The sequence below is a fragment of the Echinops telfairi genome, unplaced genomic scaffold, assembly GCF_000313985.2.
Source record: "Echinops telfairi isolate 266 unplaced genomic scaffold, ASM31398v2 ScPeMD7_5592;HRSCAF=6446, whole genome shotgun sequence".
NCBI lineage: Eukaryota > Metazoa > Chordata > Mammalia > Afrosoricida > Tenrecidae > Echinops > Echinops telfairi.
The window spans coordinates 28,855,933-28,869,612 of NW_022109491.1; the positions used below are offsets into that span (position 1 = coordinate 28,855,933).

The 13,680-nt window shown below is 59.4% G+C and overlaps 1 protein-coding gene across 2 annotated transcripts in view; it reads right to left on the reverse strand.

The window, feature by feature from the left end:
* Positions 1-372: 372 nt before the first annotated feature.
* Positions 373-13,680, reverse strand: part of SLC4A11 (solute carrier family 4 member 11) — a 14,290-nt gene continuing 982 nt past the window's right edge. Inside the window, exons 2-20 of one of the 2 annotated variants that reach the window (XM_045295309.1) lie at positions 12,283-12,327; positions 9,529-9,681; positions 9,400-9,449; positions 8,888-9,119; positions 8,703-8,784; positions 8,326-8,449; positions 4,194-4,409; positions 4,007-4,091; positions 3,760-3,885; positions 3,561-3,674; positions 3,347-3,479; positions 3,096-3,169; positions 2,257-2,506; positions 2,072-2,178; positions 1,806-1,974; positions 1,538-1,711; positions 1,248-1,443; positions 999-1,168; positions 373-796 (exon numbers count right to left, since the gene is read on the reverse strand). In XM_045295309.1, the coding sequence (XP_045151244.1) occupies positions 733-796; positions 999-1,168; positions 1,248-1,443; positions 1,538-1,711; positions 1,806-1,974; positions 2,072-2,178; positions 2,257-2,506; positions 3,096-3,169; positions 3,347-3,479; positions 3,561-3,674; positions 3,760-3,885; positions 4,007-4,091; positions 4,194-4,409; positions 8,326-8,449; positions 8,703-8,784; positions 8,888-9,119; positions 9,400-9,449; positions 9,529-9,681; positions 12,283-12,313 (2,550 nt within the window). In that variant the 5' untranslated portion in view covers positions 12,314-12,327 and the 3' untranslated portion in view covers positions 373-732. The remainder of the gene's footprint in view (positions 797-998; positions 1,169-1,247; positions 1,444-1,537; positions 1,712-1,805; positions 1,975-2,071; positions 2,179-2,256; positions 2,507-3,095; positions 3,170-3,346; positions 3,480-3,560; positions 3,675-3,759; positions 3,886-4,006; positions 4,092-4,193; positions 4,410-8,325; positions 8,450-8,702; positions 8,785-8,887; positions 9,120-9,399; positions 9,450-9,528; positions 9,682-12,282; positions 12,328-13,680) is intronic. The other variant, XM_045295310.1, reaches the window with a different exon arrangement.

Genomic DNA, 13,680 nt, shown 5'->3' on the forward strand with positions numbered 1-13,680 from the left:
CTGCTCTGACTCTGCCTGTTTTCAGTCCCCCAGGTGGCTCCTCAGCAGCCTGATCTGACGGGAGTCACAGGGTCCATCATGGGCAGCTCAGATCGGCCCCCCCCCCCCACCTGCCATGTGCCCCACTTGCTAGCAGCCAGGACTCCCCATGCCTGAGCCTGAGCCCAAGCCCTCTAAGCGCAGGGTCAGTTCCCGCACCTCCCATCACACAGCAGTGCAAAAGCCGCTTGGTTCCCCAGTCACTGCACACCAACCATGAGGACGGACGGCGACCGCTTTCCGTGGCACTCAGCACCGAAGGCCCCTTTCATCCGTCTCCCTTCCCTCAGGGCTGGGGCGAGGCAGCAGGGACGGAGGCAGCACAGCAAGGCATAGAAACAGGAGCTTTATTCTCATGTGCGTTCAGCAAGTTCCTTACACAATCAAGGAAACGGTTTCTCTTTCAGGCACGGACTCTTTTATCAAAAGAAAACCTGTCCTGCTTAAGTCCCACCTTGGCGGAAGCTGCCCTGAGCAGTGACCCAAACCTAAAGGTTAATGGGATGGGGGGTGGGGAGGGTGGGCACACACCAGTGACGCTCACCCTGCCCAGACGATCCAGGCCTGCCGAGCAGCTGGGTGAGGGTGCAGCGCAGAGCAACACCGAGACACCCGCACCTCCCCACAGAGCCGGACTGGGCGAAGAGGGAGGGATGGGCAAAGGGGCATGGCCAGAGCCTGCCAGTCGCTGCCTCAGTGCTCGGCATCCATAGCGTCCAGGTATTTGGCTTCAATGATTCGGGGGAGCAGGTTGTAGCTGGATGGGGAGAGGGGCCGGAGCAATGAGCACAGGGTGGGCAAAGAAGGTATCCACCCCTCTCCATAGCCCATCTGATGCTCACGCTAGGCTGGGCTCCTGCCCACTGCACCCTCCCACCCACAGGCTGGGGTAGGACCAGCTGCTTTAGGCCCGCCCTCGCCCATCCTGCCATTCCCCCACCCATAGGGCCCGCCCATACCGGATGGGGATCATGACAATCATGATGAGGGGAAATATCATCTTCATGTAGGGCAGGGGGCTCATGCCGAAGACACAGAGCAGCAGCAGCTGCAGGACCTGCAGGCCTGTGAAGTAGTGGATCTTCCTCTGGGGCACTCTCCGGATGTAGTGCGTGGGCGGGTAGGCTGTCTGAGGGTGGCAGGGGCAGATGTGGTGAGGCCTGGGGCTAGGAGCCCATGCCCGGCCTGGCTCCCAGCCCGGACCCTACCTGCTCTTTGAGCAGCAGGGCCACGCGCTCGAAGAGCTGGTTGCAGTCGATGGAGGTGAGGGCGATGTAGAGGAAGAGGCCGTAGAGCACAGGCTTGGGGATCCACTGCAGCGGGAAGGGCAGCAGCAGCAGCGAGAGGCCCACCAGGATGCTGGCGCCCAGAGAGGTCAACCGCGTCTCCTTCACGCTCACAATCCTGCGTGGGTGGCCCCCCAGACAGCGGGTCACGTCTGGGTTGAGGCCCCGAGGTGCTCCGTGCCCAGGTGCTCCCCGCCATGCCATGCACTCACGTCTCACAGATGTGCCCGTGCTCCACGCGTTCCTCCACGAAGGCCAGGGCGCGCACATGCAGCGGGGAGTGGGGGTAGGCGGCGTGGATCCAGGGCAGCCCGAAGAGCGAGAGCCCCGTGTTGATGAGAGCGATGAGCAGCAGGTCCCAGTGGTAGGCGGTGCCCTTCACCAGCCTGAGGCAGACGAACCCGGCTGGGTCCAGCCCTGCTGGGCCCTCCTCCCCTTCCCGCATGCACGCACGCGCGCACCCCAACGCTGACGGGGTACCTGTTCTCCGGCGAGTTCGCCAAGGCCGCCACCAGGTTCTGCTCGATGAAGAAGAGCATGGACAGCAGGAAGCCGAGGCCCATGGCGCTGCTGACGGCTCCCAGGGACAGCAGGTCCATCCGGGCCATCTCAAACAGATTCTCGCTGGTGTTGTAGCGGAACTTGCTCACTGCGGCAGGGCACCGCCTCCTGCTCAGTGCTGCTGGCCCCCGCCCCCCGCGGGCCCCCAGTCACCCTCCCCTCCCCCTCGTCGCCCCCTCACTCACTCTTTATCTCCTGGAAGCTGTAGGAGCTGATGAGGGAGAAGGTGAGGACCGCAATGGGCAGGGCCAGGTCCGACAGGATCTCGCGCACGTAGGGGTGCAGGTAGGGGCTGAAGGCGGAGGGAGGGGTCAGCTGCCGGCTGTGGGGCGGCCGGCCCCGCCCACTAGCCTGGGCCCACTGCCCTCACCGCCTCTTGAACTGGTAGAGGGTGTAGCCCAGCCAGAGGGTGCCCAGCATGATGAGCAGGCTGAGCACGGCCGTGTCCCGGCCTCCGTGCACGTGGCTGCCCTCCGCTGTCAGCGACGGTGCTTCGGCCAGGAGGCTGGTGTTGAGCTCCGCGGTCAGGCTGCCGTTGAAGCTCAGCAGGTTCACCAGGGACGCCGTCATCATTGGAGAGTGGTCACCAGGTGGGTGGCTGTAGTAGTACTTCCTGAAGACTGGGGGCACGGGCCTCCTCAGCCATGTGGGTTCTGGGAGGTTGGGGCCCAGCTTCCTCCAGGTTGTGGGGGGGCCCCGTGGGGAGGGTGGGGGCCCCGAGGGGAAGGAGATGGGTCCTGGAGGGAGGAGGATAGGAGTTCTGGGGATTGATGGGAGGCTCTTGGGGAGGGCGCGGGGACTTGAATTGAGACGTGGGTGAGGGGCAGGGCAGGGGGCAGACACATGCATGGCCCCGAGTGTGCACAGAGGCAGGGAAAGGAGTGGGAGGTGGCGCTAGCTGTTGGCCTGAGCCCCACTTATCTGCTCCTTCAACCCGCCATTCCCCCATGTTGCCATTCTTCCTGTTCCAGCTGCCCTGCCCAGCACACCTCTCCCAGCCCTGCTCCCGCCTGGAGCTGCTAGCACCCTCCAGAACACAGGCCCACTACTCTGCCTAGCCACAGCCCCTCTTGACCAGAAGAGGGCCCTCGGCTCCATCCCCACAGCAGGTGGGGCTCAGTACGCGTGGAGCTGCCTGTTGCAGACTCACTTCCCTCTCCTCTGCCGGCCTGTCCCCATGTGCACAGCCACACACTCACGGGCACTCACTTTTGACCATGCCCTTGACAGCGTCCAGCACAAACGTGATGGAGATGAACAAGGCGATGATTTCCTCTGTGGACCTGTGGGCAGGCAGGGCCTGCTGAGATGGGGGGGTTCCAGGAGCAGCACATACTAGGGTCCCAGGCTTGCCATCCACTCCACTCTAGTCTAGTCGCGAGGCTGACCAGTAGGTCCCCCAGCCTTGTTCTCCCTCCCACTGGAAGGTTCTCGCAACCCAGAGCAGGCCCCACCATCACCTCTTGAAGAGTTTCATGACCAGACTGAGGTTGAAGAAGGCATAGAGCGCAAGGAAGAAACTGTTCCAAAGGCCCGTCCAGGCGTAAAAGGCTTTGAAGTCCAGCTGGTAGTCCTCACAGATACCCTGGATCACTGCAGGCAGCGGGCAGGGGTGGGGTCAGGGGGCTGGGCCAGGGACACTGAGCACCCAGCCCGTCTTGGTTCCCGTCGCACCGTGGATGTAGAGGGCCAGGGGGGCAGTGGTCAGCAGCACCACCAGCGGCTGCCCAGAGAAGAGGGCGTACAGGAGGCTCCCGATGCTCTGCCCAGCCATGGTCTTCTGCACGTCTGTGGGTGAAGGAACATCAGGCTGGCACTGCTGGCCTGGGACCACCCACCCACCCACCCACCCTCCAGCCCCTGGCCCCCTCACCAATGGCGCCTTTGGTGTTCTCATCGTTAAGGGAGCCAAAGGCAATCGTGGGCAGAAGGCAAGCGAAGTAGAGGAACATGGTGGTGGTGATGTACTTGCCTATGGCTTTGTGGTTCCCGATTATGCCTAGGGAGGTGGGGAGGGCAGCACAGGGGGCTTGTCGCAGGTGCTAGCCAGCCCAGCCCTGTGGTCTGCAGGTGTGAAAAGCCCAAGTTTGGGTGGGAGCCCAGACCACGGACCCACATACCATCAGTAAAGTCCAGGGCATACACAGGGAACCGCCGCGCGATGTCATCCCGGATGCCTTTCCCTACAGCGAGGAAGTCCTGGCGCTGGGGAGGGGGGAAGGACAGAGTGATGGGAGGCCTGCCCGGCCACGCCCCTGACCCAGCCAGGCTGCCCTGCCCTCCGCCCCCTCCAGCCCCACCCCGCACCTTCAGGAGCTTGTGGCCTACGGAGTGTGTGCTGCAGTTCACCGGCAGGGACTTGTGCCGATGCTGGCTCACCATGGTGAGCAGGTATCTCTGGTGCACCAGGGCCTCTTTGAACTCCTCTACCGTGCGGGTCTCCAGGAGTTTCTGGCGGAAGGTGATGTCCGAGAACATGGTGGCAAACGTGCGACCCACCTCCGTGGCCGTCTTGGTGCTTTTCTGGGGAGGGGTGAGAAGCAGGACAAGGTGTCCTATGAAGCGAGGATGCCTGGTCCTGGAGGCCCTCAGCATGTGGCCAGCACCCCCAGCAGGGCAGCAAGCTCCTTCGGCTCCCACAAGGCCCACCGCATCAGCTGGACACCACGGCAACGGAGCCCATCTTTTTCTCTATAAAAACTCAGGGATGAGTCACTTCCGAAGCAACAAAAACCGTATAATCATGACACCTGCGTTTTGCCAGTGTTACCGCACTCGGCTCCTGTACCCGATTCCCGGAGGGGGCAGGCCCATCCAGGTTCCTGGATGTTGTCCGTGACTACTAACTGACCGCAAGGTTCACAGTCCAAACACGCTCACTGATGCTGCTGCAGAAAGGTCTGGTAGTTTACTGCCCCTAAAGATGGCAGCCCTGGTGGTGCTGTGTGGCTAACGGCCCACCAGCTGAGATCCAGAGGAGAGAGATGGGGCTGGCTCCTCCTGTGAAGATTTACCATCTCAGAAACCTCACATCAGACCGCTGAGAGTCGGCACTGAGTCGATGGCAGTGGGCTTGCAGAATGACAGCCAAGAAACCCCAGGGAGCAGCTCCACTCTCACCCTCAGGGTCCCACAAATTGGACTCTACTCTAAAGCAGTCAGTGGACCGTCTCCCCGCCTGCAGGGCAAGTCGCCTGTCCTTCTGCCTCTGCAAGGCCACTTGTCTAGCGTTGCCAGTGTCCATCCCTTTGTGGACTTAATGCCATAGTCCTGGAGGGACCAGTTCTCTCTGTTTGCCTGTCATCTTCCCAACAGCCTCCGTTCCCAAGGAGGAGTCAGGAGTCAGGGGCTGGGTGACCAGTCCCAAGACTCCCACAGATGGCGCCACCTTCCACCATTCTGCCACCCTCTCTGACCACAAGTTGCCACTTATACAAAGCGTGCCTCCTCTTGAACCATGGGGAGGTCCACAGCGAGCCTACAAAGCCCTCCGGAAGATGCAGAAGCATTCCTACCAGTCATGGAGAAGCTGCTCTCACAAGGAAAAAGAGCAGGACTCCTTAGAGGATGCACAGCAGAGGACTTTACCGATGGTATGGTGGTGGTGTGTGTGTGTGTGTGTGTGGGGTGTGTGTGGGGCAGAAACTTTTCAGTGAGAAAACCTGATTAGCGATACTCGGCCAGGTGGGCAAGGTCAGCATCCATAGCCGTTCGATCGTGTTAATTGTACAGATCTCCTTGACAGGATGGAACGGAAGGGATGCTTTCACCTGTGTCTTTCTCGCCCAAGCCCAGAACCTGGGCTTTATCAGGAAGGCACCAGACAGATTTCAGGAGTAGGCATCCCACAAGCCCCTTGACCCATACTCTCCCCCACTGTCAGGGTCAGCAGACATAAGGACAGTGTGGGACGCGGCCACAGCCAACATGAGCCTATGGAGACACAGCTGCTACGTGTGGTGCCGGCGCCCGCGTGGATGCCCAGGACAGAAAGGGACCGGGCTGCAGTCAGTGATGATGGCCCGTACCTTGCTTCATGACGGTAAACAACGTGTCAAAACAAAGAGAGGTGTGAATAACAAGGAAGAATGGGCGCAGGACACAGGGGAACTCCGTTCTTTTGTTTCAGTTTGTCTGTAAATTTAAAACTATTGTTCTTTGAAATGAAAAAGCCAGGCGACAGTCTGGAAAGGCCTATTTGCAAACCACATTATCTGACAAAGTACTGGAATCCGGAACAACGGAAAACTCCACATCAAAACCCAGTGAGAAAATGGACAAAAGACACGAAGAGACATCTCACCCAACAAGGTGAACCGATGGCATTTAGGCACACGAACATTCGCTTTCCCTCATTCAAACCAAAGCAAGCCCTGTCGCCTAGGTGCTTCTGGCTCACGGGGACCTGTAGGACAGGTGGACCTGCCCCTGTGCATTTCCCAGTCTGTGACTCTGTAAGGGAGCAGAAAGCCTCGTCCCACAGAGAGGGTGGCTGGTGAGTCCAACTGCTGACCCTGTGGTTAGCAGCCCAACGTGTCACCTGCTACCCCAAGGCTCTTCACATCAGCCATCAGGTAAACCCAAATGAAAAGCCAGCTGAGAGATCACTGGACACCTATCAGAATGGCTAAAACATAAAGCAGTGACAACACGGCACCACATGGCAGCGAGGAAGTGAAGAAAGCTTCCCACGTACACACTGCTGGTGGAATGTAAGCCCACCTGGAGAACCGCTTACCAAGACTGCACAGACATGGAACCTGCTGCCCAGTAACCTTACACCCGGCCCCTCTCCCAGAGACATGGTCACGCATGCCGGTGCAAACCGCGGCACCCGAGGGTTGGCAGCAGCTGTGCTGGAACAGCCCTGAACTGGGAACCAGCAGGCGAATGGTTACACTGCAGTGTTCTGTACAACGAGCCCCCAGCAGCGATTTACAGGCAGGAACAGACGGACGCACGGAATAACCTGAATGGACCTCAGAGACATGATGCCGAGGGAAAACAAGCCACTCGCTAAAAGTCACATGGTAGGGAATTCTATTTGTAAAATGTTCTCCAATGGACAGAATTGCATAGATGGGAAATAGCTGAGTCATTGCCAGGGATTCAGGGGTTCAGGGGTGGGGGTGGGAAGAGGAGACTGGGCGTGGCTATACAGAGGGGAGCCTGTTGAGATCTTGTGATGGAAAATTCTGCACTTTGATTATAATGCTGATTACAAAAATATATACAAGGAGGCTTCAAAAGGTTTGTGGGGGGAGATGGAATTAAAAGATAATGGTATTTCCCCACACGCTTTCTGGAGCTTCTTCATAAATTCAGTAAGTGGCAGTGAACTACAAACGCAGCTAGAAAAAAGAAGTTCGTTGGGAGAGACATTACCTCAGCAAGTTCTTTCTGAGGAAAAAGCCCAAGGGACGTGCGCATACGGAGCTGTGGTTCTGGACCAGAGGCAGGCGTAGACACATTCAGAAGCCATTGGAAGCTGAAGCCTCCAGGATTATTAAAGCTCTTTCCCTTAAAGCAATGTGTCCAATGGACTCAAGGGCCATGCAAACCTTAGTTTCCACACCGCGAGGCGAGCAGAGCTAGGCGGTGCCCGGCTACCACTGCTGACTCTTTTGAAAAGGATCCCATTAGAAGATCCAGGATGGATTGGAGGAAAAACTTGGAACAAAACTCAAAATCGTAAGCGATGAAGCTTATTGGTCGGATGTTGACTGGAGGGACTACTAAGAGTCTCGCCCTGGCCTGGAATGGAACTCAGCCGGGGGAACACGTTGGAATAATCATCTGCGACCAAAAGGGCAGCGTTCACCCAAGGTCAAGGTTCGGAGGACTGGGAGAGGAGGAGGAGGAATGGAAACAGAGGCACAGGAGGAAGTGGGCGAAGTGACGGTAGGCTGAGGGCCTGCCACCGAGACGCTGAATCGGAACGTGCGTGGATTGTTGAGTGGAAAATTATGCTCTGCTCTGTAAGCGTTCACCTAATTCACTTAAAAATGTTCTTTTATAGAGTTCTTTTCCTTAGAAAAACTCTCCAGATTGTGCCAGCTACGGGCCCCACAAGAGCCGACACTCCCCCGCAGCAGGGCTGTGTGCAGGGCAGGATGCAGCGGGGGTTTCCTGGCCAGCCAACAACCCAGCAGGGTGACCAGGAGAAAGATTAGGGTCAAGAGAGGCCACTCTGACTGGCTAATTAAAGTGGTGGGTTCTGGTTTGCAGTTGAGGAAAACAACCCGCCCCTTCTGGGTTGGGTAACGACATGCGTAGCCCCTGACAAGGACGTGGGAGTGCAGAGAGGAAGGGCCGGGCTGAGGATGAGACCAGGACGGCTGGGTGGTCAGCACAGGGGAACGGTGTCCACACCGAGTGGGCAGGGTGACCTGGAACCCACCCCCCCAGGAACGGAACCTGCCTCAGAGCCCCAACTCACCATCTTGGGCGGGGCCAGCACCAGTATGACAAAGCGCACCTCACAGGAATTCTCCCCCCAGTTCTGGGGGCGAACCAGACGGCTGATGCACACGTGCCGTTTCTGCAGGGCCTTGACGGTACAGCTGCCGGGGCCAGGGAGGGCACAGGAAACACAGCTGCCACTCTGGGTGCTGGGCCTCCCCCCATGGAGCCCCTGACCTTGACCCCTGGTGACTTCAGTGGGAGGGGAAGGGGAAGGAAGGGAGGTAGGATCAAGTGCCCAGAGCCCTCTCCCCTTTCCCCATCTCCCAAACATGAGTGAACAGCCCAGGGTGGGCAGGCCGGCATCTGGAGGCCCCAACATGACACGTCACCAGCTGTGGTCTGACTACTCACATGATGCAGAGCCACGACTGCTGGTACTGCACCCCTGTGACCGTGGCGGTCACCCCCTGGATGGTGTCTGACAACAGGTGGACTGGACACAGATACAGCGGAGGGGTAGGGAGGTCAGTGAGTTGGCCGGTCCGCCTTGCTGCCCTGACCAGCTCCCCCCAGTCCAGGGAGTGGACAGGCCTTACCATTACCCTCCAGGGGGGCTCCAGCGTCTGTGAAGAGTAAGGTCATGAACAGGTCTAAGTCGCAGCCAGGCTCGGCGTGGTTGGGGTCTTGGGTGAATCGGCGCAGCATGGCCCGCAGCACGTCGTCCAGGGAGGTAGCCGGCTCATTCAGGATGATGCTGGCCTGGGCCAGGAAGCCATCGATGTCTCGGTGCGCGCGGATCTCCTCCTCAAAGTTCTTTAACTTCAGGTACTGCGGGGACCACGGGCACAGAATCACACCGGCCGGTGAGAGGGAGATCTTCCAATGCTGCCCCAGCTCCTCCCTGGTGGCCCTTGGCTACCCTTGCCCACCAGAACCCATTGCTCTCTCCACTCCTTTGAGGAGAGGAAATCCAGTGAGGATACCCCCACCATGTAGCCTCAGCTGGGCCTGAAAGCCCTCTGCAGACACCCATCAGGGAGGCAAGGGCGGAGGGGAAGGGCCGCTTCCTCCACCCCCAGGACCAGCTCTCTGCCCAAGAGGCCCTCACCTTTCGGGAGATGTGCAGGAGCACGCAGCCACCAGAGGCTTCATTTTCAGCTGAAGAGAATGGGGGGAGAGCGTTCAAGGTCCCACCCCACCTGGCCCTCAGCCCCCCACCCCCACGGCATTCCCATACCAGCCTGGGAGGGCTGCATGTCCAGGTTGACGTTGACAAAAAAACGGATGCTCTCGCCAGACACGATGGAGGAGTTGACCGTGTCGCCGGCATCGTCCCCCAGGCTCTCCCCACGGGCTTCAGAGACATCGTCCGTGTCACATTTCAGGTACCCTGGAGCCCCAACCACCACCAGAGAAAACCCACAAAGTCTGGACCATCAGGGCTACCCTCCGGAGGGAGAGCCCCTAACCGGAAAGGGGCAGGGGCCTGGGGCTCTCCTGCAGGCTCAGGCTCCTGCCGAGAGAGAGAAACTCCTGGAGATGGAGCAGGGCTCGGGGCTGCCTCGGGCCCAGGTGGCATGGCTGGCGTCCCCACCCTTCCGCAGCTGGGCTGTGCCAGCCGTGAGGCACTCACACTGGGCACAGAGCTCAGAGGAGATGCTTGACCCTGGCCTTCCCAGAACGCCCCAGCCAGCAGACCCAAGCCCACCAGGCTCCCCAGAAGGGGTCCCTAGGAAAGCATCCAGCCCTCCCCCAACTCCCCAAGTGAGAGAGCGTGTCGGGTGAAGTACCAAGGCTGAGACCCGGGCCAGCCACCAGGCCAGGCCCAGGGGGCCAAAGACAGCCAGAGAACCATGCGATGGAGGGGGTGAGGGGAGGAGGGGGGAATGCGTTCAGGCATGAGACACACACACACACACACACACTCCAGAAGACATCTCATCTTGGCCTTATCGTGTCCCTCCCCCATGCCATCCGTAGGATGTGGGACCCCCTCTACGACAGAGACTGCTCCCCACTTCTTAGATGACCCTCAACTCCTGTAACGGCTCCACAGCACAGCCTCTCTCCCTCCCCAGTCCCCCACAGGCTGACTTCCAGGGAGGGTGCTTTTACTCTTGTCCAGACCCGAGCCCTCCATGTGCGGTTCCCTGCAACCTCTGCTGTCAGGGCTGAGCCAGCCCTGTCTTGGTTCCCGGCACCTCAGTGTCAGTACCTCTTCCCACCTCCATAGCACCTTACTCAAGCCAGCTGGCCAGTACCCCCAGGCCAGCACTCTGCCCCTGGAGCATCTTTTCAAGGCCCACTTACACCCCTCCTCCAGGGACAGGCAGTCCCCGGGTTACAAAACCATCATAAAAACTCGAGGTGAGTACAACAGTGCATGATAACAAAAGGAGACTACTTTGCAACGAAGCAGTATTATTAGTAGTGCTGCACCATGATGTTAAACAGGAGCCCCGGCAGCACAGCTGGGGTGAGCGCTGGACTGCTGACTGAAAAGTCAGGGGTTCAAACCCACCCGAGGTTCTGCAAGTGAAAAGTTGAGGTTGTCTGCTCCTGTAAAGATTGGTAGCCTCAAACATCCTATTATGAGTGAGAAGCGATTCCATGGTGGTGGGTTTTGGTGTTGTGTTAAAGCTGTCTTAGGGTATCTGGAAGTATTTCTTTAAATTGTCTTATGCATAGAAAGGTGCACTACCTGAGATATATTAAGACGTTTGCATTCAACTTCAAGATGGGCTTGGACCAGAGCTTGTTGGTAATAAGCTGATGGGGAAGGGAAAGAATCAGGAGAACATCCCACTTCCTCTGGGGAGTTCTCCGAGGGCCCTGCCTCCCTCCTGGGCCAGCCAGAACCTCCTTCTCCTGACTGTCCCGTGGTCCTCTCCCCACCCCGCCCGTGTACTCCCAGGGCAAGGGCTCTTACAGCCCGGGCCCCACCACTGCCTGACAAACACCTATGGAGGGACAGTAGCATGTCTCCACCTGCCAGCCATGACTCACACGCACCCTGACTCACTTCCATTCACACCAGCCAGTTTCCTCTGCACACCCCAGGCCCTGTTGTTCCCCCAGTGTCCTGTGCAAAGCAGGAGTGGGGGGAGGCCTTCCACCACAAGGCCCCCTGGGTCTGCGCTGAACCCGAGAACAGCTAGTATGTCAAAATGTTCCTGCTTTTGATGCCGTGCTCAGGTCATCCCAAACATCTCCCTCCGTAATCCAGGCCCGCTCCAGCCTGCCCCGAGCTCCCCTCTGCCCTCCTCACCAGCGCCTACTGTTCTTCCTCATTGCCCCTCACACACTGACCCCATCTTCTCTCCCTCGACCCTGGGCTCGGCCCTTTCTTGGCAGGGCTTGCCCAGTGGATACCACCAGGTCCCTATAGAACTCCTGGGATGCCATGTCCCCACCCCCTCCATCCTATAGCCCAGTCACATACCTAATCTGCCCACCAGTGCCCCATGCCATGGGGACCTTGGGTTCACCACTATGACCAAGCCGTCTTATTCAACACCCCTCTCACGGGCCTGGGGACAGGGCAGACCAGAGCCATGGCAGGGGAGCTAGATGGTGAAAGTAGGGGAAACCAAGTCACAGTAATATTACATTTAAGGGTTGCAACAGCAGCCTTTGCTCATAGGGCTGGGAGGGGACTGAAGAAAACGGGCAACTATACTACTCGCCTAATGCTGGACAGATAACCAAAGTATTGTCATAGTGGGCAAGAACCATGGGAGAGCTTGGAATGGTCAGGAGCTGGGCCTCCTTGCACTACAGGTCCAATAGGGGACCTGCAGCTGCCACTTGGCCCGTGCCACACCTGCTAGTGGGGAAGATGCCATCGCTTCCCAGCACCCAGCTGGGTACACTGGTCCCAAGCAGAGCGGGGTGAGTCAGGCCCTCTAGAGATTTCTGATTAAGCAGTTCATTCTCTCTCTGTATACACCCCCACCAGCAGCAACCCCCACAACGCCCCGCCCTCACTCACCTATATCCTCAAGGTATCCATTCTGAGACATGGTGGGAATGTCTTCTGCAAGGGAAGCCACAGAATGTCACCAGCTCTGAGCAGCCTCCTGTTCCCACCTGCTGATTCCCCTTCCTGAGAGCCCAACCCAGGACACCCTCAGGAGAGGGCCCTTGGAAGAGCCAGGGGAAGAAGGCTGGCTGCTGTTAAATTCCTGGGGCCGCCTCAGTGGGAAAGGGGTGAGGTATGTATGGGGGGTCGTTTCCAAGATGTTTCCCTGACCCAATTATTAACAGTACTCAGGAAGGCTCTGGGTCCAGGTCTGGGCTGGGCTGGGGGAGGAGGCCATGCCCAGCATCCTGGAGGATGCTCTCCAACTCCTCCTGCTAGCACAGCGGTTCTCAACCTGTGGGTCGCGACCCCTTTGGGTGGGTGGGGGGTGTCGAAAGACCCTTTCACAGAGGTCGCCTAAGACCATTAGAAAATTAGTGCTGAAGAAGCAACGAAAATAATGTTATGGTTGGGGGTCACCGCATGAGGAGAACCACTGTTCTAGCACGTCCTTCCTCCAAAGCTTGGACGGGACACAGCCAGAACCGTTCGTAACCAGCGCAGCACACCCCTGCGTTGAAGCCCCGGGTCAAGGACGACCTTGGCCTCCTTCCCTCCCTCAGTGCCATCACGCCCTGGGCCTCTCGGGAGGCGGGTCGTCGGTCCGAGGAGAAAGATGGGGAGAGAAGCCCGGGGGGTTGGGAGAAGCACCTCGCGGGCGGGGTGCAGCGAGCGCTCCCCACCAGGGGCCCGGATGATCGCCTGGGCTGTTCGGCCCCGTGCTGCGCTAGGAAGGAAGCAACAGGAGGGGCCGCGTCCATGAGAGGAAAGCGCCTCCAGACGCGTCGACTCTGGGTTTTGGGGGCGATGGGGCAGGATGCCCGCAGATGGGCGGGCTCCTGGGCTGCATCCACAAGGGAGGGGCGGGCCAGTACAGCGAGCACCCGAGGCTACCGCCAGGGACGGCGCCCCAGGATGGCGCGAGTCCGGAAGGGGGAGAGGCTGGTGCTCCACACGCGGGTCGACGGCTGGACAAACCGGGCTCCTGACTTCCCCAAGTACCGGGACAGCGACTGGGGCTGGCGCGCGGCGGGGGGCGGTCAAAGGCCCTGGGCACCTCCGAGCCGAGGACGGGAAGGTGCCCGGGAAGGTCGAGGAGGGCTTTTCCAAGAGGACAGCCCCCGCGTGGGCGCTAAGGACGCGCCCCGCCCGCCGCTGAGCCCCCTCCCACCTGCCGGGCGGATCATTCGTTTAAAAGTCGGGTGAGGACTTAAAAGTGGGTGCTGGCAAAGCCTTCGCTCAACGCACTGGGCCCGGGAGCCCAGCTGAACTGGCACCCGCAGCCCTGGGGCCCCGGGATCCCCACAC